The sequence below is a fragment of the Myxine glutinosa genome, chromosome 1 (genome assembly GCF_964187855.1).
Source record: "Myxine glutinosa chromosome 1, kmMyxGlut1.1, whole genome shotgun sequence".
Taxonomy (NCBI): Eukaryota; Metazoa; Chordata; class Myxini; order Myxiniformes; family Myxinidae; genus Myxine; species Myxine glutinosa.
In genome coordinates, this window is record NC_136261.1 from 315,086,545 (window position 1) to 315,114,338 (window position 27,794).

The 27,794-nt window shown below is 43.6% G+C and overlaps 1 protein-coding gene and 1 long non-coding RNA gene across 10 annotated transcripts in view; one reads left to right on the top strand and one right to left on the bottom strand.

The window, feature by feature from the left end:
• The window catches only part of LOC137440265 (nuclear factor 1), a 409,428-nt gene that overhangs the window by 214,031 nt on the left and 167,603 nt on the right, over positions 1 to 27,794 (top strand). For 7 of the 9 annotated variants that reach the window (XM_068136582.2, XM_068136589.2, XM_068136569.2 and 4 more), the window contains one exon: positions 9,227 to 9,416. In XM_068136582.2, coding sequence (XP_067992683.1) covers positions 9,227 to 9,416 — 190 coding nt within the window. Of the gene's footprint in view, positions 1 to 9,226; positions 9,417 to 27,794 lie in introns of those variants that run through there. The other 2 variants (XM_068136615.2, XM_068136622.2) reach the window with 1 other exon arrangement.
• LOC137410673 (uncharacterized) overlaps positions 7,821 to 27,794 on the bottom strand; it is an 80,337-nt gene continuing 60,363 nt past the window's right edge. The window contains exon 3 of the long non-coding RNA XR_013621640.1: positions 7,821 to 7,843. This is a non-coding gene — a long non-coding RNA (uncharacterized LOC137410673). The remainder of the gene's footprint in view (positions 7,844 to 27,794) is intronic.

Genomic DNA, 27,794 nt, shown 5'->3' on the forward strand with positions numbered 1-27,794 from the left:
ATGCGAGCACGGTGAGGCCGTGCATTGTCATCTTGGAAGACAAAGTTTCCTCGAAAGGCTGCACGAGCAAATGGAAGCAATGTTTCTTCCAGAATGGCCCTGTACTTGAACTGGTTCAGGTTTCCATTCAGAACAACCAGGTCAGTTTTCCCCCTTGCATGAAAAGCAGCCCAAACGGTCACCCCACCACCTCCAGCTTGGACTCTTGGCACTATACAATCTTCGTTGTGGGCTTCATGCACTTGTCTGCGCACTCGGACGCGGCCATCTTGACGATAGACCAGAAATCTAGACTCACGAAGGTCACGTGATTCCAGTGTCCTGGCTGCCATTGACGGTGCTCTCTGGCCTACTGCAATCGGTGCTGGCTGTGTTGTCTGGTCAGGCATGGCTTTCTCAGGGGACGCCTGGCATGATAGCCTGCTTGAACCAGTCGTTGGTTGACTAGCCTTCTGGATACAGGCACATTTGTCAGTTGCTGCCACTCAGCCCTAAGCCGATTAGCTGACTTGGTACGGCCATTGCAGACTAACCGGTGCAGCTGGCGATCATCTCTCCTTGTGGTTCTGCGTGGACGTCCTGGCCTCGGTATTGGAGTAGGGACACCCCTCTGAGCATTTCGTTTCAGGATCTTTGACACCTGACGTTGAGTGATGCCATACTGCCGAGCAATAGCACGCTGTTTCATGCCAGAATTTCGTAAAGCCACCACTCCATGACAAACAGCATTGTCAAGTTGACGGACCATCTCCAGAGGAAGCGGCAATAACTTTTGTAGACATGCAGCAGTTGTTTTCCTCTAATACAGAACGCAACAACCCTTATATACCCGATTGTGATGCCAATCGTCAAATGTATCTGTCCTTACATTTTGTCACGCCACCTGTGATATAATCCTGTTATTGACTTCTTGCTGCGAAAGACAATCAGTGACATGGTTCTTTCAACAAAGACATCACCGAAGGGTAAAAGAAACTCACCAGATTGATATACTGAGTTCAGAAAGTAAACCATATTAGTCAAGTCATTAGAAAGTCAAGAAAAAAAAAATATTCCATATTAAATGCCGTCTGTGTATATATATATATATATATATATATATATATATATATATATATATATATATATATTATTAGGGTGGTCCTCAAATGTACACCAAAAAATAAAATTGGACATTTTTCAGGTGCTTGTTGCTAAAATTGTTCCTTATTGTGAAAAAATGAAATCTGCCAAAGATGGTTTCTATACGACTTTATTTACTACTGTCACACATGGGTTGAAAATTACAATGTTTCAGTATCGATACACAAAATTGTTTTTAATAAACTAACACTCAGATGTAATCCCAAATCAGTAGGAATGTATGACAATCATCATAAACACACAGCGTAAGAGTCCTCCAGACCATTGATTCCTCATTAATAAGTTCTGTGGTAAATTATTTCCTCCTTATCTTCTTTGCTTCAGGGAACTGATGGCGATGCCACTCAACAACTTGCAACAGGTACTGGCGCTGCTGTTCATCCTTTGTCAAGACTTGATTGTAGTCCTGTATTAATGCTACACCACGTTCTGCAAAGTCGTTGACAGTGGCAATACCGCGCAACCCTTGCTGTGATGACTGAAATGATGGGTCATCGGCCCACTCACCAGGGTCCTTTTCTAGGAAGTCAGTATTGACTTTGAATGCAGTAAAAATTCGCAGTGAGGCAGAAGTAACAAAATCTGCAACAGTCTTGGCAGCGATGGCTTCTTTTGCTGTAAGATCCACATGTACCCGTGGTTAAGGATTCTCTTGGCATTCTTCTTTAAGAGCAGCTACTATCATTCCCTTGACATCAAGCTCAACACCATCATCAAACAGAGCAAGTCCTGCCAGTTCTTCGCTGAGGTACCACAAGTGATTGGAAAGCTTTTTGCTGGTGGCTTCGGCAATCACTGAATCAGGATAGAAAATGAGTGCTTTTAAGAGAGCTAGGTCTCCAGCGGGAGCACCAATGGCAGATGGAGCGCTGAACCAAGCTTTGGTATACACTGCTCCAACAAATGCTGTAAAACGCTTTATGCCAGTGAGTTCCTTTGGGGTCAGTCGAAACTGATCACGGAACAAGTAGATCTTGATTCCACAAATCACACGGGCCATCCATCTTGCCCGATGTATGGCTCCTGGCTGCATGAACCTGAATCCTCTCGGAGGATGCTCACCAAACAGAATAATAGTCAACTCAAGAAGTTCACGGTAGTCATCTCGTAGTTGGCCCGATTCCAGTTTCTGGATGCAGAATGAAATGGCATCTTCTTTGCAACTTAAAAATACACCTGAAACTACAGAGTCCAGGTCATCAGGCATCATTGGCTTAAACTTGCTTTGGTCAATGGAATTCCAGTTTGACTGGAAACGCTTGAAGACGGCTATCTCAGGTCCTTTCGATGGACCAATAAATGGTTTGAATGCTGCCATTGCTGCCTCTACCACTAGTTCCAGAATGTGATACCGGCATGCAAAATGTAATAGTGATCGTCCAAGCTTTTGCTGCAAAATAGTGCATGCACCAAGTGCTGAACCAGTGTTGCTGGCTGTCGTGTCAAAGCTCATACCTGCCACCATGTCTTGCAAATGCCATTCTTCGAGGCATTGCATAACAGCAGCAGCTGTTGCTAGTCCAGTTCCTGCTGGCAGCTTTGGCACACCCAGAAGCTTTCCAGTTCCTTGTCGGTCAATGACAATGACAGGAAGGCGATCAACTTTTTTAGTCCCATCGTCTGGAAGGAGCTTGCCATCCCAATGAACCACCAGACTTGTGTTTGGAGCATAGGATGCCTGGATGTCACCTGCAATTGTCTTCCGTTGGATCCGCCTGGATTTCCTGATCGATGTGCGGTTGATGGCCAACTCTGAAGGGTCGTGTCCCAGAGCAGAGGCTGCTGCTGACAAGATGTGAACAGCTGATCGATCGCTAACCTTGGTGCGGTCGAGAGCTGCTGTTAGGTCCGGTGTAACAATGCTACTTGCACGCTTTCGGCTCTACCTCTTTGAAGCAGATAGAACAGCAGAGTCGTCATGATCACTGGCTTCAGCACTGCTGTCTGTTGATGATGCTAGCTCAAGAGTCTCCTCTCGGGCTGCTTGCTTCTCTTTTTCATGCTGCTCTCTTTCAGTCAACACCTTGTCGCGTTGATGTGTCCGCTCCTCTTTTCCTGCTAGCACCTTGTCAACACCAACCATAAAGCCCCGTCGACCTGGCTCCCATTGTGCCTTAAGGAATTCACGGTCCTCTGGTATTTTGATCAGATCAAGGACATCAACATGAGCAATGTCAAATAAGTCACGTAGACCGGTTTGAAACTGCTCTTCTTTCTTTATCTGAGGGACAGATCGCCGGCTCTTTCCTTTCAGGATGGATCTGTATTGTTCTACTTTTCTCTCTAGTTTTGCAATGATATTCCGCTCATCTGCAGTGGGGATCCGTGCTTTCTCCCAGATGCATAATGTCTCACGAACAACAGTTGTTGCGGCACTGCTTATGTCCAATTTCTCAGCATCTCAGCTTATGTCCATCTCAGCTTATGTCCAATTTCTCATCACAGCAGCTTAAAGTATCGCTGCAGAATCTCTTGCCAAGATGGGAGCCGAGTTTCTGGTAGTTTTTCAATATGGCAGCCTATCAGCCACACATGGTTCTTTTTTCTGGTTGCTCTTCTTGAAGTACTTGCACTTGCCATCATAACTGAAACAAACCGAAATAATTTCTGTATAGTGCTGATTAGCAGATTAGCAGGGGCCATGTGACAGTGGTAAAAGTTTTCAAAATGAAATGAAATTTTACCCAATTTGTTTTCTCTACAGGTGTAATAAAAAAATGGAAAAGCACTTTAGAAAAGTTAATGTTTACATTTGAGGACCACCCTAATATATATATACATACATATATATATATATATAAAGCAGTAAAGTATGTTTGTTTCTTTGTCCTCTTATAACTCGAGAACTACTCATCGCAGAGCAAAACCAAAGGCATATTCGGAATCAGGACGTCTCAGAGCAACTACAGCACACCTTAAAATTTAAAAAAATTTCGCGTTTTAAAATTATGACGTCATCAGCGTATTTCAGAACATTAATTTTTCAACTTCATATTCGGAATCAGTACGTCCCAGAGAAACTTCGTCACGTTAATTTTTCAACTTCATCCGATTAACATGGGACCAACGGCATGTGACAGAGAGTGAAACATTTATTTGACGACAATGACATCCGACTTCCGGGTTCGGAATGCGGGACCAATGCCATTTGACAGGGAATAAAAAATAAATGCGACATTCAATTGACGACAATGACTTCCGACTTGACTCCCCCCTCCCCCCCTCCCCTCCCCCTCCCCCCCTCCCCTCCCCCTCCCCCCTCCCCCTCCCCTCCCCCTCCCCCCTCCCCCTCCCCCTCCCATCCCCCCTCCCCCCTCCACTCCCCCCTCCCCTCTCCCCTCCCCCTCCCCCTCCCCCCTCCCCCTCCCCCTCCCATCCCTCCCCATCCCCCCCTCTTCTCCCCTCTCCCCCTCCCCCTCCCCCTCTTCTCTCCTCTCCCCCTCCCCCTCTTCTCCCCTCTCCCCCTCCCATCCCCCTCTTCTCCCCTCCCCCCCTCTTCTCCCCTCCCCCCCGTTCTCCTCCCCTTCCCTCCCCCCTCCCCTCCCCCGCCCGGCAATGCCGGGTACTTCTGCTAGTATGTATGTATATATATATATATATATATATATATATATATATATATATATATATATATACTGTATGTCTGCAAATCATATCAGTAATTGCAGTTCATGAAGCAAAAAGCAAAAAGGCTCTGCAAAAAGGAAACCGAGAAGTTAAGTTCTATAGTATCAAGACCCGAAATGATTTATTTATGAGATGTCACTTAGCTCCAAGCATGCCATTGCAAAATTGAAGAAGTAGCAAAAATAAATAAACAAGAAGACGTCATGTGGAGCACGATACTAGCAAAATCCCCCCCCCCCCCCCTCAAGAAAAAAATTCCATTGACACAGCAAGTTGTCCATTTCATCAAGATTAAAATTGACAATCTTCATCAAAGCTCGGGTCAATAGGAAGAAAAGTGAGATGAATTTTTTTTCATTTTTCAGATGAAAAATGATGATTTTGGAAGGTTGACCTTGAGTTGACCTTTGACCTTTTGACCTCAAAAATAGTTAGTTTCCATATTTAGTTACTCAATGTGCAAATGCTGTTCAATTTTCAAGTCAATCGGATAAAAATTGAGGATTTTTGAAACTTGCCCTATGTTGACCTTTTGCCCTATGTTGACCTCAAAATACTTGGTGGTTGAATTCAGTGACCAGATATGCAAGTCCTCTTCAAATTTCAAGTCAATTGGATGAAAATTGAGGATTTTAAAAATTTGGCCTATGTTGACCTTTTGGCCTATGTTGACCTCAAAAATACTTGGTGGTTGAATTCAATGACCAGATATGCAAGTTCTCTTCCAATTTCAAGTCATCGGATGAAAATTGAGGATTTTAGAAATTTGGCCTATGTTGACCTTTTGGCCTATGTTGACCTCAAAGATACTTGGTGGTTGAATTCAGTGACCAGATATGCAAGTCTTCTTCAAATTTCAAGTCAATCGGATGAAAATTGAGTATTTTAGAAATTTAGCAAAGTTTGTGACCTTTGGCCTATGTTGACCTTTTGACCTTTTGACCCCAAAAACAATAGGCTTCATGCTTTTGACCAACTCTACCATTTGGTGCAGTTTCGTGAAGATCGGTTGAAAATTGTGACCTGTAGGCCGGTGACGAACAAACAAACAGACAGACAGACAGAACCACAAACGCACCCGACCAATATACTTGAAAAATGTTCGATTTTGCAAGTAATAAAATAATGACCAGAACAAAACCAGAATTGGCATATGTAATGCTGATTCCAGTGATGGGTTTCTCTAACCTCTAACCTCACTCAGTGGTTTCTCAAACCTCGCTCAATGGGAATAGAGTTACGTCGGTAAAATTTAAAGAACCAACTTCATCTTCATTTTTGAGCAGTTACTGCATTGGTCATTTTACAATGAGAATTACATGAATACTTATCGACCTTTAAGATTTTTCAATGAATTATCTTAGCTTGTTGTCCTCTTAGTTCACTTAGCTGTGGTGCAATTACAGCCTAGCTATCCATTAAGGTGGGGAAATAATTCATCTGTTGGTAAATATGGGGCAAGATGCCCTCTAGTCCTTTTTTGGCCATTTGTTCCATATACTGAACATTTTTCATTTGAAGCTGGCGAGTTCATAGAACACCTTACCCTGCAGTCTTGAGAAGAAGCACATGGGAAGGGTCTTTTCGACTTTTCGCTTTGCGTTTTGTAGCTCTCGATACAGAGCCGTGATTTATTCTGCATCTCGATATTCCCCAACCCTGAGAGCGCGAGCAACAAATTTGATTGGTTGTGATGGCGTAAAATGGCATAATATTTTGTCAAAGTACTGCTAAACTGGAGGTTTTTGGAAGTGCCAACAAGGCGATTTGTGTTCCCAGTGTTCAAGTATCTAATTAAATTGAAATGAAAAAGATTTTAAAGGCTGTAGGAAAAATTTCAACTTTATTTGGAAGTTTTCAGCCATTGATGCACCGTCTTTTACACCACCTTATTTAACATGTTAAATTAGTTATTCGTAACTGTTGTTTGTGTCCTTTATGTCTTTATGACGTCCCTAAAAACAAAAAGTTTCCTGTTTGGAATGATTTTCAATTTTGTTTGACTGCCAGACAAAAAAGGAAGATAGACAAAAATTTTTTACCGGACTCCTCTGTGTGCATGCGTGTTTGGGCTGAGATTACGTACAATTTGCCAAATTCAGAGCCAAAGTAATGCTAAACTGCAGGTTTGTGTTCCAATTCGTGTTCCGATTTGTGTTCTTACAGTGTTCAAAATATAGAATTCGATTGGAATTAAGAAATTCCTCGATTATAGACTGGCGTATGTAGACAGACAGACAGACAGACAGACAGAGTGAACACATTTTGCTTCATGCGCGGGGTAAATTACCCATTATACAATTAGCCAAAGAGCTTTATGTTATGGACTTTAAGAACAATGAACATATCACAAGGACCGAACATCTTTACATATGTTGAAGGTCAAATCTCTACTCTATTATTAAGATAACTGATAACTCTTCTCCTTACTCGATTGTGATAATAACACAAGAAGCGCACCTCATTTTGAGACGAGAAGAGAAATAACGGTTAAATTTACAAAACGGTTAAAATTATTATTGTAAAATGAGCTACACTGCTCTGGAGATTGTCATGGCATGAGTGGCAACCATGAGGAAAGTTGGAGCATTCATATCTGTTTAATTGAACGAGGCTTCTAGAAGCATTTAGACAAGTCTGACCTGTCAAGGCCAGAATCAGATCAGTGCTGTATGAATGGACGATTATTATCGATTGTTTTTACTGGGACCTGTTTCTGCGTGTGAGCATGAGCTGGTAATGTTTGGCTGCAGTTATTGTCCATCTTTTGGGCCAGATACTGTCACTATATAACCTTCCTGGTGGAATTCCATTCTCATTTTCTCTATGGAAACCATGCTCCTTGGAAGAAAAAGAGAACACACAAAGAAAGGCAGATGCAGTATACAGAAAAATCTGTTCATCTATATCCTGTGTCAAATCCATGTTATAGCAGCACAGCTCAACATTCGACCATGTGTTTGTGCTGATAGTTAATATAGATAAGGGAGAGATTTTAAAGACATACTCAATTTGGATGTTGCTCTCCTCTACCTTTTGTGATGGTGATGGGAAGGTGTTAGTCCACACTTTTCTTGGGAGGGAGGATGGGGTGGGACAGAGGGGGGAAGGGGAGGTCGTGGTACTTTAATGTTGCTATCTGAAGGTGGGGATACAATTCATAATGTGGGGAATATCATTTTGTTCCTAATGTATTTCTGATTTTATATTTGCTATTTGATTTTCCTATTGATCCCACCAGTGTTATGATTATGATCCATGGATTGATTTTGTACTAGTTTCTGATCCATCTGATATCTACACCAAATTACTCCACACCTGCTATACCAGAGCTTTTCCGACTGTTTAACGATGATGTTGAATGTCCATTTGAAGACCCAAGTGGAAATAGTACCTAACTCACAAAATAACACTATGCAAAATTATTAGACTTGCATTGTTACCATATTGTAGATGGAGTTCCTGGTTCTAACTCACTTTGCCCAAGAATGTGTCTTAAGTACTTCTTCCACCCAGATCTTCAATTGCACTTTCTCAGGTACTATTGTTTTGCAAATGGTTATCTATCTTCTCTATAATAATAAATGGTAGTGTGTGTCTCCTCCATAACTCCAAAACCATGAAACCTAGCAGCCCAAATATTTGCATGCTTACGTAGGGAATTCCAAAGGGAGTGCATGAATGAAAACAGGGTAATTCAGTCAATTTAAACACCCATTTTGAAGATAAATAATGGGGTGATCATCATGAAAAACCAAAAAAGCCATACCTTTGATCAGCCCGCTTTCACCTCGCAGGGTCTTAAGCTGCCATTTTCTTTCGGCCTGCTCAAAAATGTCTTTCCTTGGAACCATGATACACTCTAACGGACGAATTAAAGTATATAATTGAAATCTGTCTATGGATTTGAGGAACAGAGCACATTGACTAAATAAGTGGTGAAATCTGGAGTGAAATCTGAAAATTTAAAGAAATTAGCAATTGTTATAACTAAGCATATTTGATTTAAACAAGGCTGTGTGTGCTTCCTCCTTTTCCATATATACACAAGAAAATGTGATATTGCCAAAGCATTAAACTTAACTTTTCCTACTGTTCGGCCAATTATATGGAGTGAAGAAAAGATATGGAATATGCCGAAAATGTAACTTCATTGAGTGAAACAAAACGAATTAACCAGTGGGATCGCGGAGAAGGCTCCCACGGGGCCGTGTCTGGGTTCTCCATGTGGAAATCTCAAAATATCACAAATTTGAGTTATACCTCCACCTTACCTCCACTCTTCCTGTTCCACCACTCCGCCACAAATCTCACCCGATTAAGTTATATCCAACCCACAATGGTTACAACCCTTGACCCAATTACATTTGACTTCCTTCATGCAAATACTCACCCAAAATTGAAAAAGTACTGAGTCTGGTGTGGATTCTAATCACCGATCATTGTCTCACAACAGCCTAATGGTGCAGGTGGTGTCGCAGCACCCGGGATGAGTAAGGTACCCACAAGTCCCTTCTTGGCAGCTGGAATGTTGCCTCCACCCCCACCACCTCCAATGCCTCGGCCCGTGCCCCTTTCAGCCGCCGACACCAAGCCACCTCTGACTCCTTCTTCAGAAGGTAGCGGGGGTTCTCCGACATCTCCGAGTGAGTATTATCCTCTTACCCGAAATAACATCCTCTTACACAATCTTCATTTGACACCTGTTGGCTGAAAAGTATCAAATGAATCTGGAATCAGTTATTTCTTGATGGATAAATTGATCTTTTGGTTTTGTTCATTATTTCTGATCATAAATATTGTGGAAAACCTCATTGACGATAAACAATAAGCGATGCATGCATATCCCATAACGGTGAAGTTATCACACCGTGAAGAAGGTCAGCTAAAATTACACAACCTGCTAAGTAAATTAATATCATACAGGTGGCATGAATAGATCAGTGAAATACTTGGACAAGTTTACAGCTTTTTGTAGCTCCCTATACAGATGATAAAAACCACCTTTAGAAGCCATTTTCCCCCGCAGAGCAGGGGTTGGCCTTTTTTGGGCACCGTGGTCCCCTTTTTTGGGCACCGTGGTCCCCTTTTTTGAAGCAATGTTTTACGGCCGGATGCCCTTCCTGTCGCCAACCCTGTTAGTCGCCTCTTGCGACACACAGGGAATTACCAGTGAACTGGTCCTCAATTTGCCGACCTCGGAAGGATGGCAGGCTGGGTCAACCCCCCTGGCGTTAATTCAGCGATTGACCGGGATTCGAACCCAGGATCCTATGATCCCAAGCCGGCACCCTAACCGCTAAGCCAACACCAGGCTGCCGATACAGATGATAAGGAATTCTATAAAAGGCTAGGCAATATTCCATCTGTGAGCAGATATATATTGGCATCTCAGGCAATCATCACATTAGTAGAAATCATCCTTCTTTTACAACAACAACAACAACATGCATTTTAAGGCCATTTTCCCTGCAAGAGCGGGGGTTAGCCTTGCGGTCCCCATGACAATCCTCTCCATTTTGCCCTATTTTCTGCATCTCTCCTTGTTAACCGCCTTGCCCGCATTTCTTCTTCCACCATCTTTAGCCAAGTCTTTCTCGGTCTTCCCCGTCCTCTACTTCCTTCGACATTCATTTCCATCACTCTTCTCAACCAGTCACTTTCATCCTTCCTCAACACATGATCAAACCATCTCAACCTGTTCCTCTTCACAGCATCAATCACAGGCTCTATTCCCATCATCTTTTGCAATTCATCATTTGTCTTCCTCTCTCTCAACGATACTCCACACATCCACTGAACCATTCGCATTTCCACCCTTTCCAGCCTTCATTGCTGCTCCACGTTCATTACCCATGTCTCGCTCCCATAAATCACAACACTTCTCACACATGCAGCATACACCTTTCCCTTCAGCTTCAGCGACACTCCCCTCCTCGTCAGCACGCCACTCAGTTCCCAAAACTTCTTCCATGCACATCTTACTCGAGCAACCGTTGCCGAGTCTGATCCACCTTCTCCATTCAGCATGTCTCCGAGGTAGCAAAATGTTTTCACACCTTCCAGCTTCACGCCATCTCCAAGATCCAAATCAACATTTCCTCCATCTGCAGCTCCCTCTGTGCACACCTTACATTTGAATGTAGCTGCCACACTGGTTAATGGCCCTCTCAGACCACTACATTTTTGATGAACCCACTCAGCGCACATTGTACATTGAATGGAGTTCACTCCGACACCCTTCGTACACACAGCACAGGGCCACTTCCCAGTTCTTTCCACCTCACCACATGCTTTACCACTTGCCATCACCTTCGTCTTTCCTATATTCACCTTCAGAACTTTTGTCTCCATACATTCCTTGCACTTGTTCATCTTTTCCTTCAGTCCATCCATACTTTCCGCAATCAACACCAGATCATCTGCATACAACAACTCCCACGGTAAACCCTCCTTTACGTTCTGAGCCAGCACCTCCATCACAGCTACAAATAGTAGTGGACTTAGTACCGACCCCTGATGCACTCCCACCTTCACCTCAAACTCACCACTGTGCCCGTCCTTCGTCCTTACAGCTGTGCGCGCTCTTTTGTACATTGCCATCACTACTCTGATCAAACATTCCTCCACTTCTAACTTCCTCAATGCCCATGTCACTACTTTGCGTGGAACCCTATCGAATGCTTTCTCCAGATCAACAAACCCAAGAAACAACTTCTTCCTCTTCTCCATGTACTTCTCCTGCAACTGCCTCACAATAAAGAGCGCGTCTGTCGTTAAATCATCCTTCTTTTACATGAGTAGAAAATAGGCAAATCCACACAGTATGTGCATCATGAACCCAGGAGGTCTGACAGGATGGCCTACACACTCGCCTCTAAGCACACTCCTCTCGAAGCGGCCTAGCCTGGGCTCAAATCCCAACCCGGCTATAAACTGTCATGCTGGTGCTAAACAGGCATGGTGATTCATCAATGTGTGTGCCGTACCTCGAAAGTACGTTAAACAGGCCTTCCATCTGCCAGCATTCATTGTTGGACGTTAGCGATTCCATGCTGTCCTTCACAATGAGTAGGCCGTCTATTGCAGGAAGTAGAAGTCAGGACAGGAATTTGGAATTTGTTCAGGGTGCTGACGATAGGTCGCCTACTCCTCACAAAGCACACCGTTAGATCTCGTCCACCAACTAATGCCGGCAATTTGAATGATTGTGGTTTGATAAACAAAGTTTTACCAAAACGTCAGCTGTATATTGGTGGAAACTGCCATAGTCCAAAAGCATTCTTTTATTTTTCGTCGTTAGTATTCGCCGTACCGCTTCAACCTCCTTTGTCCGCCTTGTTATAAAGTTTTTTTTTCAATTGATGCCAGGTAAACAAACAGTCAAAGCTTCCTTGACTGTGACAACAAAGGAAGACATTTATACTGTGGAAATATATACTGTAGTAAACTTTGCAACGAAAATGTATCATACAAGACGTCATTTCAAGAGAATTTTTCTTTACTTTCCCCGTACCATTAACTTGCTTAATGTCTGGCTGTGTGACTGTGGCATACTGAGCTAATAAGAACAAGTTGCACAAACATTTTCAACTGTTATTTTACAAATAAACACAAGTGCTAACAAAATATGTTTTTAAAGATCTACCATATACTGCAAAGCACAATGTAATTTTGTGTGTTTGTGTGTTTGTACAGATGTCTGTCCCCCTTCATAAGGGTAGGTTTTATAGGCCAACCTTTTAACATGAATGTGTTTTCACTCAACTACTTTTGAAGATAAAACAAACTCGAAAAACATTTGCCATAAAAGAGTAATAATGTCCCTTGTATTGGAATTGTAGATGGTGGTTTGCAAACCGAGCCTCAAGGGCGGTGTACAGAAGCGTTTTTTAAAATAACGATAAATACAAGGCGCTGGGAGGTGAAATTCGCTGCACGTGATGTGCAATGCGCGCAGAAAAAAAACGAGTGTTCATTTACGTCCGTATGATGTCTAATGAATAAAGAAGATATAAGCACACCTGACACGAGGCTGATGCTTCAGACTTTGGTATGCTCACGATAGTCAGGTTCACTATGTTTTTTCGTTCAAAATCATGGTAGATTAGCAAACCTATACATTTTTGGAAACGTTATTACATGGAAAATCTGAAAATCAATGTTTACATTTGCCAATTCCGACCAATTCGATTCGACCATTCGACCAATTCGACCATTCAACCAATCACTTCGATCGACCATTCGACCATTCGACCAATTCGATCGATTCGATTCGATTCGATTCATCGAATTCGATTCGATCGACCATTCGACCAATTCGATTTGCCAATCAATTTGTTAGCGATGTTAGCCTTTGCTTGTGTGGAACGGACTGTGAAAACGATGCGGACTATATTGTCGGATACGACACACAGGACAGTGATGACGAACTCTAAATGGCATATTCTGTAATCGTGTATGTTTGATGCCATTGACTGCCTGTGTATATTTTGTCATTGACTGCCTGTGTAGATGTGAAGTTATACTGACTGCATGTGTATATATGATTTTGCTGACTGCCTGTGTATGTTTGGTGATATTAATTATTGTGACACATTTTGATGTTATTAACTGCCTGTACAAAATGATAACATGTATTTGATTATGCAACTTATCGCGAATATAAAGACAGTATTTTGCAATTCAAAACCTTTGATTCGTGTCTTACCATTCCCCATAGCACTAATTTGATACTTTCATTGGATTCCTTGTCCCTGAAAATATAGGTTTAGTATATTTTAAAAAGTTTTTAGGGTAATTAGAGGCAGAAATAGAACAAAATATGTATTTTACAGTGGCCATTTTGAAAATCCAAAATGGCCGCCATACAGGTATCTCTCCAAATGTAAACATTGATTTTTAGTTTCCTTATGCTATAACCTTTCCAAAAATGTATAGGTTTGCTAATCTACCATGATTTTGAACGAAATATAATTTATTGACATAGTGAACCTGACTACAAGGCTGCACCGTCGAATAAACGGTTCCAACATGTCATTCCTGACAGGCGTTATAATAGTAGATAATAATGCAGGTTTGTGCAGACGGCGAGTCAAGAAAAGATAATTATCTCCCATCACTACCTGTGATCTTCTCTACCCCCCCTCCCCCCACCCCTGAACTCTTCATAATCCAACCCTCTTACTCACACATTAGTGTTTCCTACCCTCCTCTCCTCTTTTCCTGTTCGATCACTATCCCATGCTGGGTGTTTTCTCAACTCTGGGCCCACTGTCACTACCGACTCTTATCTCACTCTTCCATGAGCCCTAGTATTGCATACAAAGTAGTTTATGAAGATGAACAAATTGGGCAAGTTGGAGTATGATGACGTTTTACCTACTCTCACTTTGCCAGGAAAACAAAAAACTAGAAACACAAATGTTTGCCTTTTCAACATGGCTACCTTATAGGTCAGAGAGAAGTATTTACCTGGTCATTTAAATATCTCTGGGTGTACCTGAACCTTTATTTTACTTGAATACCACTTGTATACCTATAGTGATTACTGCAGTGCTGTTCTGTTCAGCATACATGCTTTTCAAGTTGTACAGTCGTGGCCAAAAATATTGACACCCTTGCACTTTTTTCAAATAACTCACAAGTTTCTCTAAAAATAAGTCGAAATTGACAGAAATATTTGGTCTCCACAATTCTTTATTTCACTGTTAATATTACAGACCTTTGTTTTTGATTCAGAACTTGATATATCCTTTTAAATCAGAAAATAAAAATAAATGGCATTGACAAAATTATTGACATCCTCAACTTAATATTTGGTAGCACAGTCTATGGACAAAATAACTGCAGTCAAGCGCTTCCTATAGCCATGAACGAGCTTCCTACACCTCTCTACTGGCAGTTTGGCCCACTCTTCTTGTGCAAACTGCTCCAGTTCTCCCAGATTTGAAGAGTGCCTTCTCCCAACTGCTGTTTTCAGATCTCCCCACAGGTGTTCAATGGGATTTAGATCTGGACTCATTGCTGGCCACTTCAGAACAGTAGAGCGTTTTGTCCTGAACCATTCCTGGGTGCTTTTTGATGTGTGTTTGGGGTCATTGTTCTGCTGTAAGATCCGTGACCTTTGACGGAGACCCAGCTTTCTGACACTGGGTTGAACATTGCGCTTCAAAATGCCTTGGTAATCTCCTGATTTAATGATGCCATGCACACATTCAAGGCACCCAGTGCCAGAGGCAGCACAGCAACCACAAAACATCACTGAACCTCCTCCATGATTGACTGTAGGGAAGGTGTTCTTTTCTTTGAAGGCTTCATTTTGTTTTCTGTAAACATGGAGATGATGTGCTTTACAAAAAAGTTCTAATTTGGTCTCATCTGTCCACAGCACATTCTCCCAGAAGGATTTTGGCTTGTTCAGGTGTGTTTTTGCAAACTCCAGTCGGGCTTTCTCAGCGGTGGGGTCCTCCTGGGTCTTCTACCAAAGAACCCCCTTTCATTGAGTTGGGGCCGGATGGTGCAAGTTGAAACTGTCGTACCTTGTGTCTGAAGATCAGCTTGAATCTGTTTGGCAGTTGATCGAGGTGCTTTTTTCACCATTTAAACAATCCTTCGCTGCAATCTTCGATCAAGTTTTCACTTGCATCCATGTCCAGGGAGGTTGGCTACAGTGCCATGGGCCTTAAACTTCCTGATAACATTGTGTATGGGAACATCAAGGGCTCTGGAGATGGACTTGTAGCCTTGAGATTGTCCCTGCTTGGCTACAATCTTGAGTCTGACCTCCTCAGACAATTCTCTGGTTTTCTTTCTTTTCTCCATGCTCATTGCGTTACACACCGTAACACAAAAGAGCAGAATAACACCTTTTCTCTATTCAAACTGGTTGAATGAGTGATTTTTATATTGCAGGCACCTGCAACTCACCACAGGTGAGTTCCATGCCAAAGTAAACGAGAATCACCTGCTTGAAATCTAATTATTTCTAACAACTTCTAAAAGGTGCCAATAATATTGTCCGGGCCATTTTTGGATTTCTGTGTGGAATTAGCTAGGATTTAGTAATTTTTTCAGGTTTTTTTTGTTTTGCTCCACTGTAAACCAAATAAACACACATGTGGATAGCAAAAGATTTTTTTTTTTCAACAATTTTCTGGAAGAAATGGTGCATTATTTGAAAAAAGTGGAAGTGTGCCAATATTTTTGGCCGCGACTGTAATTACTCATTCAACCCTGAATCTATTGGTTTTCAGTTCACAGCATTGGATTTGGAACTGCTGGCAACACGGAATTTGGCAAACACAGTGGAATGTCTCCATCAAATCTCACTCAGCTCAGTGTGGGCTTTGGCCCGAGCTACCGAGGTTAAGTGCTTTTTGGTCATTCACCTCTCATCTGGCACTGCAGCGGATATACTCAGCCAGGGAAGCGAAAGGGATTCCTCTGCCTCTATGCCAAGTCGGTTGGGTACCGGCCTCATGCCCTCAATGATTACCGTAGTTGGCAACACAAGTTAGGCCATCCCTCCACTAACCACTGGGCTCCCCTAGTGAATTGGCTATTGCCTCATGTCTCTCGTCTTTTCTTCAACCACACTTTCCCCTTTTCACAGCATATAGACTCAGTTTTGTGTGTATTATTAGTCACGTTTCTTTGTGGTAAATTTTGTTTTGCAGTATGTGGTGGCAATTTGGTGAATTCTCTTTCTGTTTTCCATTTTCGCTGCTTTATAGAAAAGTTCACATTCGTTTTCGAATCCCTTTCTTTGCATCTTTGCATTTTATTTTCCAGACAGTTTTTCCTGCTTAATTTGCATTTATTGTCTTCTCTCCAACTAAATTTACTTTATTTATCTCTCTTTTTCCTCTGTAACATAACATCACCATAGATCGAAGGAGTCATTGAATTCACATTTTCTTTGTATGTGCTAATCAAAAGTCAATGTATTTACGTCCGCCAAAGGTTGTATTTTCACCCCTGTGAAAATCTTTGGGAAGGATATCTCAAAAAGTTTTGCATGGATTCTAATTAAACTTTGTGGACCGGTTCGGTGTCTGACAAGGACAATTTGATGAGAATTTAGTGAGGATTCAGATACGATCATTTTTTAAGTGATTCTTCACCATCGAGAAGTGGCCAAAAACAATATATAGCATGATATCTCAAAAAGTTGTGGACAGATTCGCATGACACTTGATGGACACGTTGTGGTTTTTTTTGTTTTTTTTGTTTTTTTGTATACAAGATCGAGGCTCGTGAAAGAGCGAACATTAATCACACAAAAAGTCAAACCGACACACAAAACACAAAAAAATAAGGAGAGCGGCAGACAAGATGGAGAGAGAGGGGGAAGGACACAAACACAACATTTGAGAGCAGGGACAACGGGAGAAATGTGGGAGGGGGAGGGCTTTGGGGGAGGTGGGAGAGGTATAAAACATATGAACACTGCAAGAACTTCCAGGAAAGAAGTTGGAATAAAAAAATTAAAAAACTGTATCTGGGGTGAATTAGCGGGGGTAGAAAAGATCAAGGTTTTGGATGGGGGAAGATAAGAGATGGTGGTGAACAGCTGTTTTAAAGACCTGGAGGGAGGAGTGGGATTGAAGGGAGTGGGGGAGCTTGTTCCAGAGGTGGGAGAAAAGGGGAATGAAAGAGTGAAGGTGAGCAGAGAGTCTTGATTTTGGAAGTTGCACCAGAAGATGGTTGCTGGCAGATCTTGTGCGTCCTGCAGGAATATTGGGGGGACAGAGCACAGAGAGAGCTGGGGGAGCAAGGCCGGAGAGGAGTCGGTAGAAGACAGAAAGTCCACCAACCTGCCTGCGGTGAGTGAGTGAAAGGCCCTCGGAGTTAACTTCATCGCAGGAGATTCCAATGATTCTGAAAGCTTTGGTTTCAACAGCATGAAGCCGAGCGAGGTGTGAGGCAGGAGCACCAGGCCAGAGGTGGGAACAGTATTCCATTGAGCTGCGGATGAAGGCCTTGTATGTGGTGAGGAGCTCAGGTGTGCCAAGGAAGGACTTCGCAAGACAGAGGATGCCCAGTCGGCGACTGGCTTTGGAGGCCAGCTTGGAAATGTGGTTTTCCCAAGAAAGATCATAGCAGATAGTGAGACCCAAAAGCTTGAGCGACAGAACTTGTTGGAGAGGATTGTTGGGAAAGTAGATGGGAGGGTTTTCCAGTCGGTCCTTTCGGAGAGACATTGTAAGAGTGTGTGATTTGTCAGGATTGAAAGACATGTTCCACTTGTTTGACCAGTCTGTGATTTTTTCCAGGTCTGCAGAGAGTGAGGAGGCTGCAGACTGCTGATCTGTGGGATGAGGAATGGAGCGGCAGATAGTGGAGTCATCAGCAAAGAGATAGAGAGTATTTTCCAGAGAGTCGGAGAGATCATTGATGAAGACCAGAAATAGCACAGGGCCCAGAACACTACCTTGGGGAACTCCAGCCAGAACAGAAAGGGGAGATGAGAGAAATCCATTCAGGGCCACACCAACGAAAGTTGCCTTCGACCAGAGAGGAAGTGTGCAAGCCATGAGAGGAGATTTCCATGGATACTATTGAAGGAGAGTTTGGTGAGCAGAGCTGGGTGCCAGACCATATCGAAGGCACGTGATATGTCAAGTGAGACAGCTCTGATTTCCTGTTTGGCATTGAGGGCATCCATCCATTGTTGAGACAGCAGAAGCAACATGTCCAGAGTAGAATGACCTGGTCTAAATCCAAATTGATGATCAGAGATCAAGCCATTGGAGAAGAGGAAGGATTTGATATCTGAAGCAATGATGGATTCCATGACTCTGCTGATAATTGGAAGCAGGCTGATTGGTCTGTAGTTGCAAGGATCTGTTTTTGCACCTTTTTGTGTAAAGCGGTAATGTTTGCTGATTTCCAAGACGCTGGCAGATGACCTTGAGCAAACGAGAGGGTGAAAAGAACAGAGAGAGGGTGAGATAGAGCGGCAGAGCAGGATTTTAGGACCTGTGGGCTGATGCCGTCTGGTCCAGTTGCAGAATCAGAGTCGAGGTTTGACAGAAACTTCTCCACCTTGTCAGGAGAGAAGGACACAGAGTCCAGGAGCAGATGGGTTCGACTGGGAAAGGTGGGAACGGAGAGAGATGGGTTTGGGACACAAGATTTTGAGGCAAATACAGAGTTGAGGCATTCGGCTTTGTCACGTGCGGTGTCAACTGTGTAGCCATTTGAGAAAAGGGAGGGGATTGAGGGGGAACAAACACCAGAAACGGATTTGACCAGACGCCACCAGGATTTGGAGGAAGGAGACAGGTTTGAGAGTTCAATCTTGAGTGTGGAGAGATAGTGCTTCCTGGCACTCCTGAGGGTAGACACACACTTGTTCCGAGCTTGGTGGAAGGAACTTAGATTGCCTTCAGTTGGATTTGCCTTCCAAGAGGCAAAGGCAAGTTGTTTCAGGGCAACTGCCTCACCACAAGATTCAGTGTACCATGGACGGGAGGAAGGGTAAGACAACTGAAGACGAGATGGGATAAATCTGTGCATGAGAGAGACCAGTTTGCTTTGGAAGAATTCCCAGGAAGAATTTATGTCAGAGGCAGTAGAGATGGTAGACCAGTCCAGATGATTGATGGCTGCTTGCAGACCATGCCAGTCAGCCTGAGTGAAATGCCAGACTCGTCGGCGCTGAGGAGGCTCTCTGAGAATGGCCAGAGAGATGTCCACTTTAACAAGCACGTGATCAGAAGAACCGTTTGGAGCAGAAGAAGAGCAGCAGACATTTGCAGTTAAGTTAGTCATAACCAAACTGTCATTATTTACTTTTAACAATGCGTATAAAGCAAGTCGTATAAAGCATCGGGGCCTGGCGAAGCGTGCGGGAGGACGGAGGGCTTCCTCGCGCCGGAGCTTGGAGCCGCGTGCGGACGGTGGACAAGACGACGGACAGATACCACATTTCCCCACACGAGGTTTTGGACAACTGCTGGGCTCTTGGAAGCTAAGGCCGCATTGGACTTGACGGTAGAGAATCGAAAGGAGGCCGTCTAATCTGCTCGCCTCACGCTTGTTGTGTTTTCGACGCGCGGTGTTCTACACCGCCATTTTGGACCACTTCCCGCATGAGTGGCTACCCCAGTTTCAACAGCCGCCAAGCTCCTGAAAGTACTCTTTGGGACGCCTAGCAGGGAAAATGGCCTTTAAAATGCATGTTGTTGTTGTTGTTGTTGTTAGTCATAACCAAGTCCAGAAGAGAAGATACTCCATTGACTGAGATCCGGGTTGGGAAATTGACAGATTGTGTCAGTCCCAATGAGTCACAGAAGTCCTTTGCTGAGGTGCCATGGCTGTTGAGAGATGAACCCACACCCAGCCAGCTGGCATGATGACAGTTGACGTCGCCACATATGAGGAAGAGAGAGTTTGGATGAGTTGATAGAAGTTGGTCCATGTTGTCCGACAGCGAAATGTAAATGGAGTCATCACTGTTTGGAGGATGGTACAGAACACATATGAACAAAAGGTGTGAGCGGAGAGGAAGCCGTAGCCAGAGGTACTCTTTGGGGGTGGGGTGGAGAGAGGGCAGTGCAAGGAGAGTGAGGAAGAGAGTTTTTGATAAAGATAGCCACCCCACCACCAGGACGAGGCTCGGGTCTATCATACCGGAGGAGGGAGTAACCAGGAAGAGATATTAAGGAATCAGAGACATCTTGAAGGAGGAAAGTTTCTGTTAAGCAGATCAAGTCTGGATTGTCAGAAGCAACCTGAATGGAGAGATCAATCAGGTTTGAGCGAAGGCCCCGGATGTTTGAGGTCCATACCGTTAATGAGGAGAGAAGGTGAGCATCGGGTGCAGGACAGGGGAGGGGAAGGGTAGGGTCAGATGAAGGATGAGAGGGGGAGGTAGGAAGAGCAGTTGATAGTGTGGCAGAGATTACAGAAGAGTTACAACAAAGGGAAGGATGAGGAGGACGAAAGGTTTGATGGTGATGGGATGAGGCACAGTGAGGGGTTGTTTGAGGGGGGGCAGTGGAAGGTCGAAGGTTGGGGGAGGTAGAGGTATGAGATAGAAGGGAGACGAAGTGGGGAGGAGGCAGCTTTGAGAAGGAGATGGGAGGAGGGAGAATTTGGGAGGGATTGTTGGGGGGTAGATTTGAAGGGGAGGGGTTGGAGGGAGTTTTGAATGGGAGGGGCAAGGGGGGAGCTCAGGAGGGGAAGGGCAAGGGGGGAGTTTAGGAGGAGAGAGGCAAGGGTGGGGATTTGGAGGGGAGGGGCAAGGGGGGAGATTTGGAGGGGAGGGGCAAGGGGGGAGTTTAGGAGGGGAGGGGCAAGGGGGGAGTTTAGGAGGGGAGGGGCAAGGGGGGAGATTTGGAGGGGAGGGGCAAGGGGGACGTTTAGTAAGTGGATGATTAATGAAAGATGAACATTTATAACAAATTGGGTTTGTTGTGATTTTCAAGTTAGCGATCCGTTTAAGAACCATTGAGGAGGGGTGGAAAGAATGAGAATTTAGAGCATGTAGTGAGAAAGAATTATAAGAGATTGAATATTTTTTGAAATGGAATGAGTTGAAGAGGAAATTGAAAGGAGCCTTTTAAATAGGAAGAAAAGCAGGATGTTGTAATAAACCACTGAATAAAACACTAAAGGGGAAAGTTTAAACATATTTAAACAGAACCGTGAAGAACAATGTTATATTCACAAAAATAGCAACGGGGAGAGGGGGCCGAGAGGGACACCACGAATCACGTGAACAGGGCAGAAGGTGGATGCAAGGACGAAATTCTTGGTGTAAGACAAGGACGAAATTCTTGGATTTGGGTGAATATCCGAACCCGGATCCAGATCCGAGAATTTTCAAAAGTGATTCTTCACCATTGAGCAACAACAACAACAACATGCATTTTAAGGCCATTTTCCCTGCTAGAGCGGGGGTTAGCCTTGCGGTCCCCATGACAATCCTCTCCATTTTGCCCTATTTTCTGCATCTCCCCTTGTTAACCCCCTTGCCCGCATTTCTTCTTCCACCATCTTTAGCCAAGTCTTTATCGGTCTTCCCCGTCCTCTACTTCCTTCTACATTCATTTCCATCACTCTTCTCCATCAGTCACTTTCATCCTTCCTCAACACATGACCAAACCATCTCAACCTGTTCCTCTTCACAGCATCAATCACAGGCTCTATTCCCATCATCTTTCGCAATTCATCATTTGTCTTCCTCTCTCTCAACGATCATCCACACATCCACCGAACCATTCGCATTTCCACCCTTTCCAGCCTTCGTTGCTGCTCTACGTTCATTACCCATGTCTCGCTCCCATAAATCATAACACTTCTCACACATGCAGCAATGCAGCATACACCTTTCACTTCAGCTTCAACGACACTCCCCTCCTCATCAGCACGCCACTGAGTTCCTGAAACTTCTTCCATGCACATCTCACTGAAGCAACCATTGCCGAGTCTGATCCACCTTCTCCATTCAGCATGTCTCCGAGGTAGCAAAATGTTTTCACACCTTCCATCTTCACGCCGTCTCCAAGATCCAACTCAACATTTCCTCCATCTGCAGTTCCCTCTGTGCACACCTTATATTTGAATGTAGCTGCCACACTGGTTAATGACCCTCTCAGACCACTATATTTTTGATGAACCCACTCAGCGCACATTGTACATTGAATGTTCACTCTGACACCCTTCCTGCACACAGCACATGGCCACTTCCCAGTTCTTTCCACCTCACCACATGCTTTACCACGTGCCATCACCTTCGTCCTTCCGATATTCACCTTCAGACCTTTTGTCTCCATACATTCCTTCCACTTGTTTATCTTTTCCTTCAGTCCATCCATACTTTCCACAATCAACACCAGATCATCTGCATACAACAACTCCCACAGTAAACCCTCCTTTACGTTCTGAGCCAGCACCTCCACCACAGCTACAAATAGTAGTGGACTTAGTACTGACCCCTGATGCACTCCCACCTTCACCTCAAACTCACCACTGTTCCTGTCCTTCGTCCTTACAGCTGTGCGCACTCTTTTGTACATTGCCATCACTACTCTGATCAACCATTCCTCCACTCCAAACTTCCTCAATGCCCATGTCACTACTTCGCGTGGAACCCTATCGAATGCTTTCTCCAGATCAACAAACCCAAGAAACAACTTCTTCCTCTTCTCCATGTACTTCTCCTGCAACTGCCTTACAATAAAAAGCGGGTCTGTCGTTCCTCTTCCTGGCATAAATCCAAACTGCATTTCATCGATCTTCACTTTCTTCCTTATCCTCCTCTCCAACACCCTTTCCAATACATTCATTCCATGTTCTAACAACTTTATCGCTCAATACGAGCCACAGTCCAGAGGGTCACCTTTCCCCTTGTATAGAGGGACGAGGGTACTCCTTTCCCAATCCACTGGAATGCGGCCTTCTTTCACCACCAGATTACAGATCTCTGTCATTCTCTTCACACCCAACTTCCTGCTGCCTTCAACATATCTCCCACAACTCCCGTCGGCCCTCCCGCTTTTCTACTCTTCATTGCTTTTATCGCTTCCTCAACTTCCTTCTCAGTTATCTTCTCTGCCAGTCCTAAAACTGGGTTATTCTCTATGTTGCCTTCCCATTCATTCTCTGCATTCAACAGCATTTCCATATATCTCTTCCAGCTTCCTTTAATTCCATCTGGGTCCACAACGATTTGTCCCACTTCATTCTTCAAGCAACTCACCCCCATCACATCACACCTCTCTTTCACTATCTGCTTTGCAATCCTGAATACTGCTCTCTGACCCTCTTCCGAATCCAAGCGTTCTCCGAACATTTTCCTACATGCCTCCTGCGCATTTGCTACCTCTTTCTTTGCAGCCTTCTTGGCTGCCTTATAACATTCATGCTCTGCTTTTTCTGCCCCCGTACCCTTCGCCTTCTGCCACTCCTTGAACTTCTTACTCTTCTCGTCAATCCTCTTTCCAACGTCAACATCCCACCACCATGTTTCCGAGTGCCTCGGTGGTCCTTTTGTCCATCCACATACATGTCCATGTCCATCTCACCCAACAGCTCCCAACAGACTAGCTTTCATTGACATCCAACCACTTTCAAGCTCAACCACATTATCCTCGACCATACTCAGCCTCTCTTTTAATGCCTCCCTTACTGTCACCTCTTTCAACCTCCACACCTTCATTCTCGGTTGGTACTTTACCCGCCGAGCTCTCCTCGCACCTTTCACCCTTATGTCGCAGACAACCAAGTGGTGCTGTGAAACAGCGTCCTCCCCCGGGATCACCTTTGTGTCCCGGAGGTGCCCCCTATCTCGCCTACGCACCAGCAGGTCGTCAACGGTTGTCGTCGACCCACCTGACGTGTATGTAACAAGCTTATTATCCTCTTTCTGGAACTGAGTATTACAAATCAACAAATCAGCTCCATCAGCAAACTCCAAAATCCTTTCACCTCCTCCATTTTTCACACCATATCCGTAACCCCCATGAACTCCCTCAAAACCGTCCATACTCCTTCCCACCTGTCCATTTAGGTCTCGTCCTACCACAACAACTTCTTCATCTTTCACGTTTTCCATCAGCTTCGCTATTGCACACCAGAACTTGTCCTTCTCTTCCTCGTTCCGACCAACCTGCGGAGCATATCCCGAGATGACATTCACCAAGAGCTTTCCTAAATTCATTTTCACCATCATCAACCTTTCACTCACTCTAGTCACACTCACCACACTGTCTACAAACTCCTCAGAAAACAGGACACCAACACCATTCATGCCCTCCGGGCACCCATGCCACACAAACTTGTATTTCTGTCCCTGCCTACCCTTCACCATTCTCACACCACTTCCCTTCCATCTCGTCTCCTGCACACAACAGATGTCCACTCTTCTTCTGACCAATACTTCCACCACTTCTCCTGATCTCCCTGTCATTGTCCCTACATTCCATGTCCCAAACCTCAGAAACCGATCTCCACTTCGGGCATTAGACGTTTCGTCGTCATAAATGGAGTGGTTTCCACCCTTGCTTCGATCGGGTTCCCCACCTTGAGTTTTGACGAGAGGGAGTGGGGTTCCCCCACGGGGTACTTCGGGCTGTACCCTGCCCATATGTAATTGTAATTGTCATGGTTCTCTTTTTGAGGCGATTCTTCACCATTGAGCGATGTGGCCAAAAACGATATATCGAATGATATTTCAAATAGTTGTGGACGAGTTATGACAAAACTAGGTGGAGGAGTTACCTCGATGACGAGATTTGATTTTGGTTCTGGGGATTTGATTTTCAGGTAATCAAGACAAGCTGATTTGATTTTGGTTCAGGTCTTGATCCAGATCTGGCCTATCAGTGAATACAACTGTTCAGCATGGTGGTGGTATGTAATCTGCCCATTGCTGTTCTAGTAGGTTACGATTGCAAAAATGGCAACTATTTCTCCACTACCCTCCAACCTAGACATTCACCTTTATTTTATTTTTTTCCTATCCTTTCCTTCCAACCTCTTTCCCACCTCAACCTCTATGCCTGTTTTCTCCATCTCAACCTTCAAACACCTTTGCACCTCAATGAGCACTTATTTTATAACAGGTCCCTGGACCCTTGTGTGCAGTCGGGTTTCCAATAGGACCTCAATGAAATATTAGTTTGCGGCTGAGCAGTGAGATAAGAGATTTGATTTAACATGTGCACAGTGTGTATAAAAAATATATATATAATTCCACTGCTGAATGCAATCACATGTTGCTATATGCATTTCCTTTCCATATCAAGATATCATGACTCAAGCCTCCTTCAGTCTTCAAAGTGAAAGCAGTTCTGTGGCTGTCCTGCAGTTACATAAAACTTTTATTGTCAAGGTCAATTGGTACATCCTCAGGGAGAGATTGCTATCGTCGTACATTGTTTTGACTGGAGATTCCGCAATACATTTTCTCTTATCTGAGAGCATGCATGTGATATCTCTCATTAGTTATTACCCTCGCCAGAGGAGAGGGTATTGCATTTGAGTCCGTTTGTTTGTCTGTCTGTCTGTCTGTCTGTTTGTTACTTGCCGGAAAAGATTCTGGCAAGTATGTTGGTCGGTTGGTTTGTCTGTCTGTCTGTCTGACTGTTCGCAGTACTACGTATACACCGTTGCACGTAGAATCGCCAAACTTTACACACATATTTGTCTTGCCCTGGAATAGACTGTGCCCAATTGATGACGTCATCGGTCACGTGGTTCGGCCGCCATCTTGGAAAAAACGAAAAAATTTGCACCTCTATATCTTCAAAAGTGCTGAATAGAAAAAATTGAGACATGGCTCATTGTAAAGAACTCTCCATGGGGAATAAAATATGTTAATGATGATGTTATCGGTCACGTGGTTGGGCCGCCATCTTGGAAAAACCAAAAAACTTTGCACCTCCATATCTCCCAAAGTGGTGAATAGAAAAAATTGAGACATGGCTCATTATAAAGAACTCCCCATGGGGAATAAAATATGTTAATGAGATGTCATAGGTGCCTCCATTATGACATCATAATTCGACAAGTACAAAACTTCTTCCGATCAAGATGAAATTTCTTGAGCATCATCAAGGAATAAATTAGTTTAGAAAACATAATGATGATGTCATCAGTCACATAGTTTGGCCGCCATATTTGTCCAAAATAGCCGATAAAAAAGTACATTCCGGCAAGTCCTCGGTCTCTGACCGATTTTTCATCTGTCTGTCTGTTTGTCCGCAGTAAATAAATATGATTTTCTCTGCAACTGTTGGTCCGATTGACAGGAAATTTTCACCATAGGTGCAACTCCACTTGTAGAATTTTTAAAATGATAATTTTGATGTCATACGTCACGTGGTTCGGCCGCCATCTTGGAAAAACCAAAAAACTTTGCACTTCTATATCTCCGAAAACGCTGAATAGAAAAAAATTGAGACATGGCTCATTGTAAAGAACTCCCCATGTGGAATAACATCTGTGAATGATGATATCATAGGTGCCTCCATTATTACATCATAATTTGACAAGTACAAAACGTCATCCGATCAAGATGAAATTTCTTGAGAATAATCTAGGAATAAATTAGTGGAGAAAAAAAATTAATGACGTCGTCATCGGTCACGTGGTTCGGCCGCCATATTTGTTTTAACACAAAAGCCTTAAAAACCACTGAAAATACATCCTGGCGAGGGTTTGCAATCTCTGATTGCTCTTTTTCTTGTTATAGTTGCGCAAAAAGAATGCATCCTCTGAGAAGTTTAATGCATTTTCTTTTCAAACTTATCAAACTTTTCTCTTTAATTTACTCATCCACAGTCTGAGAGGATGGTGCTGAAGTAGACACTTGTGTCTGAGGTGTGATGTGACAGATGTCTCCTCCAGGTTCAATTCCCAGCTTGCTTTAAACCGCCGCTCTGTTGTATAGCTGGCATGGCATTGGTTGCATCGATGAGTGAGCCTTTAGCTGGAGACTCGTCTCCTGATATTAAATGGTTGACATTATATATCCCACAGTGTCTTTTGGCAAAGAGTAGGTGAGTAATGATCTGGCATCCCAGTCAAATTACAAATGCCTGCCTTATACTACAGGGGAAATGCAACATCAACACCAACAAGTGGGCCAAATTCATGATTTAATTCCAGTTCAATATCCCTTGCTAACGTTGATGGCATCTGCATGCTGTAACTTTTTAGAATTATTAATTTCTCAATAATATAAGACCCCATTTGATTAATTGTACTTACCCATTAGAGATGTTTGTGATGGTTTTTATTGAGGTTCAAAATTTATCTCCTTTTAAAATCTCACGAGGAGCTTTTCTTGCCAATTTTATTGAGTGTGATTTATGTTTTCACCATCTACCGAGGAATATAATTAACTTTATTATTAAAGATCATGTTTCCATCAGTCTGCATTGATGTTGATGTCCAATATTTCAAAGTTAAAATGATCTTGCTTTGAGATTTTGGGCAAAATAAGGTTTGTTTAGAAAAATTAATGGGAAGTTGCAATTGTTGTTCAAAAGGCAATGCAAGCAGATGTA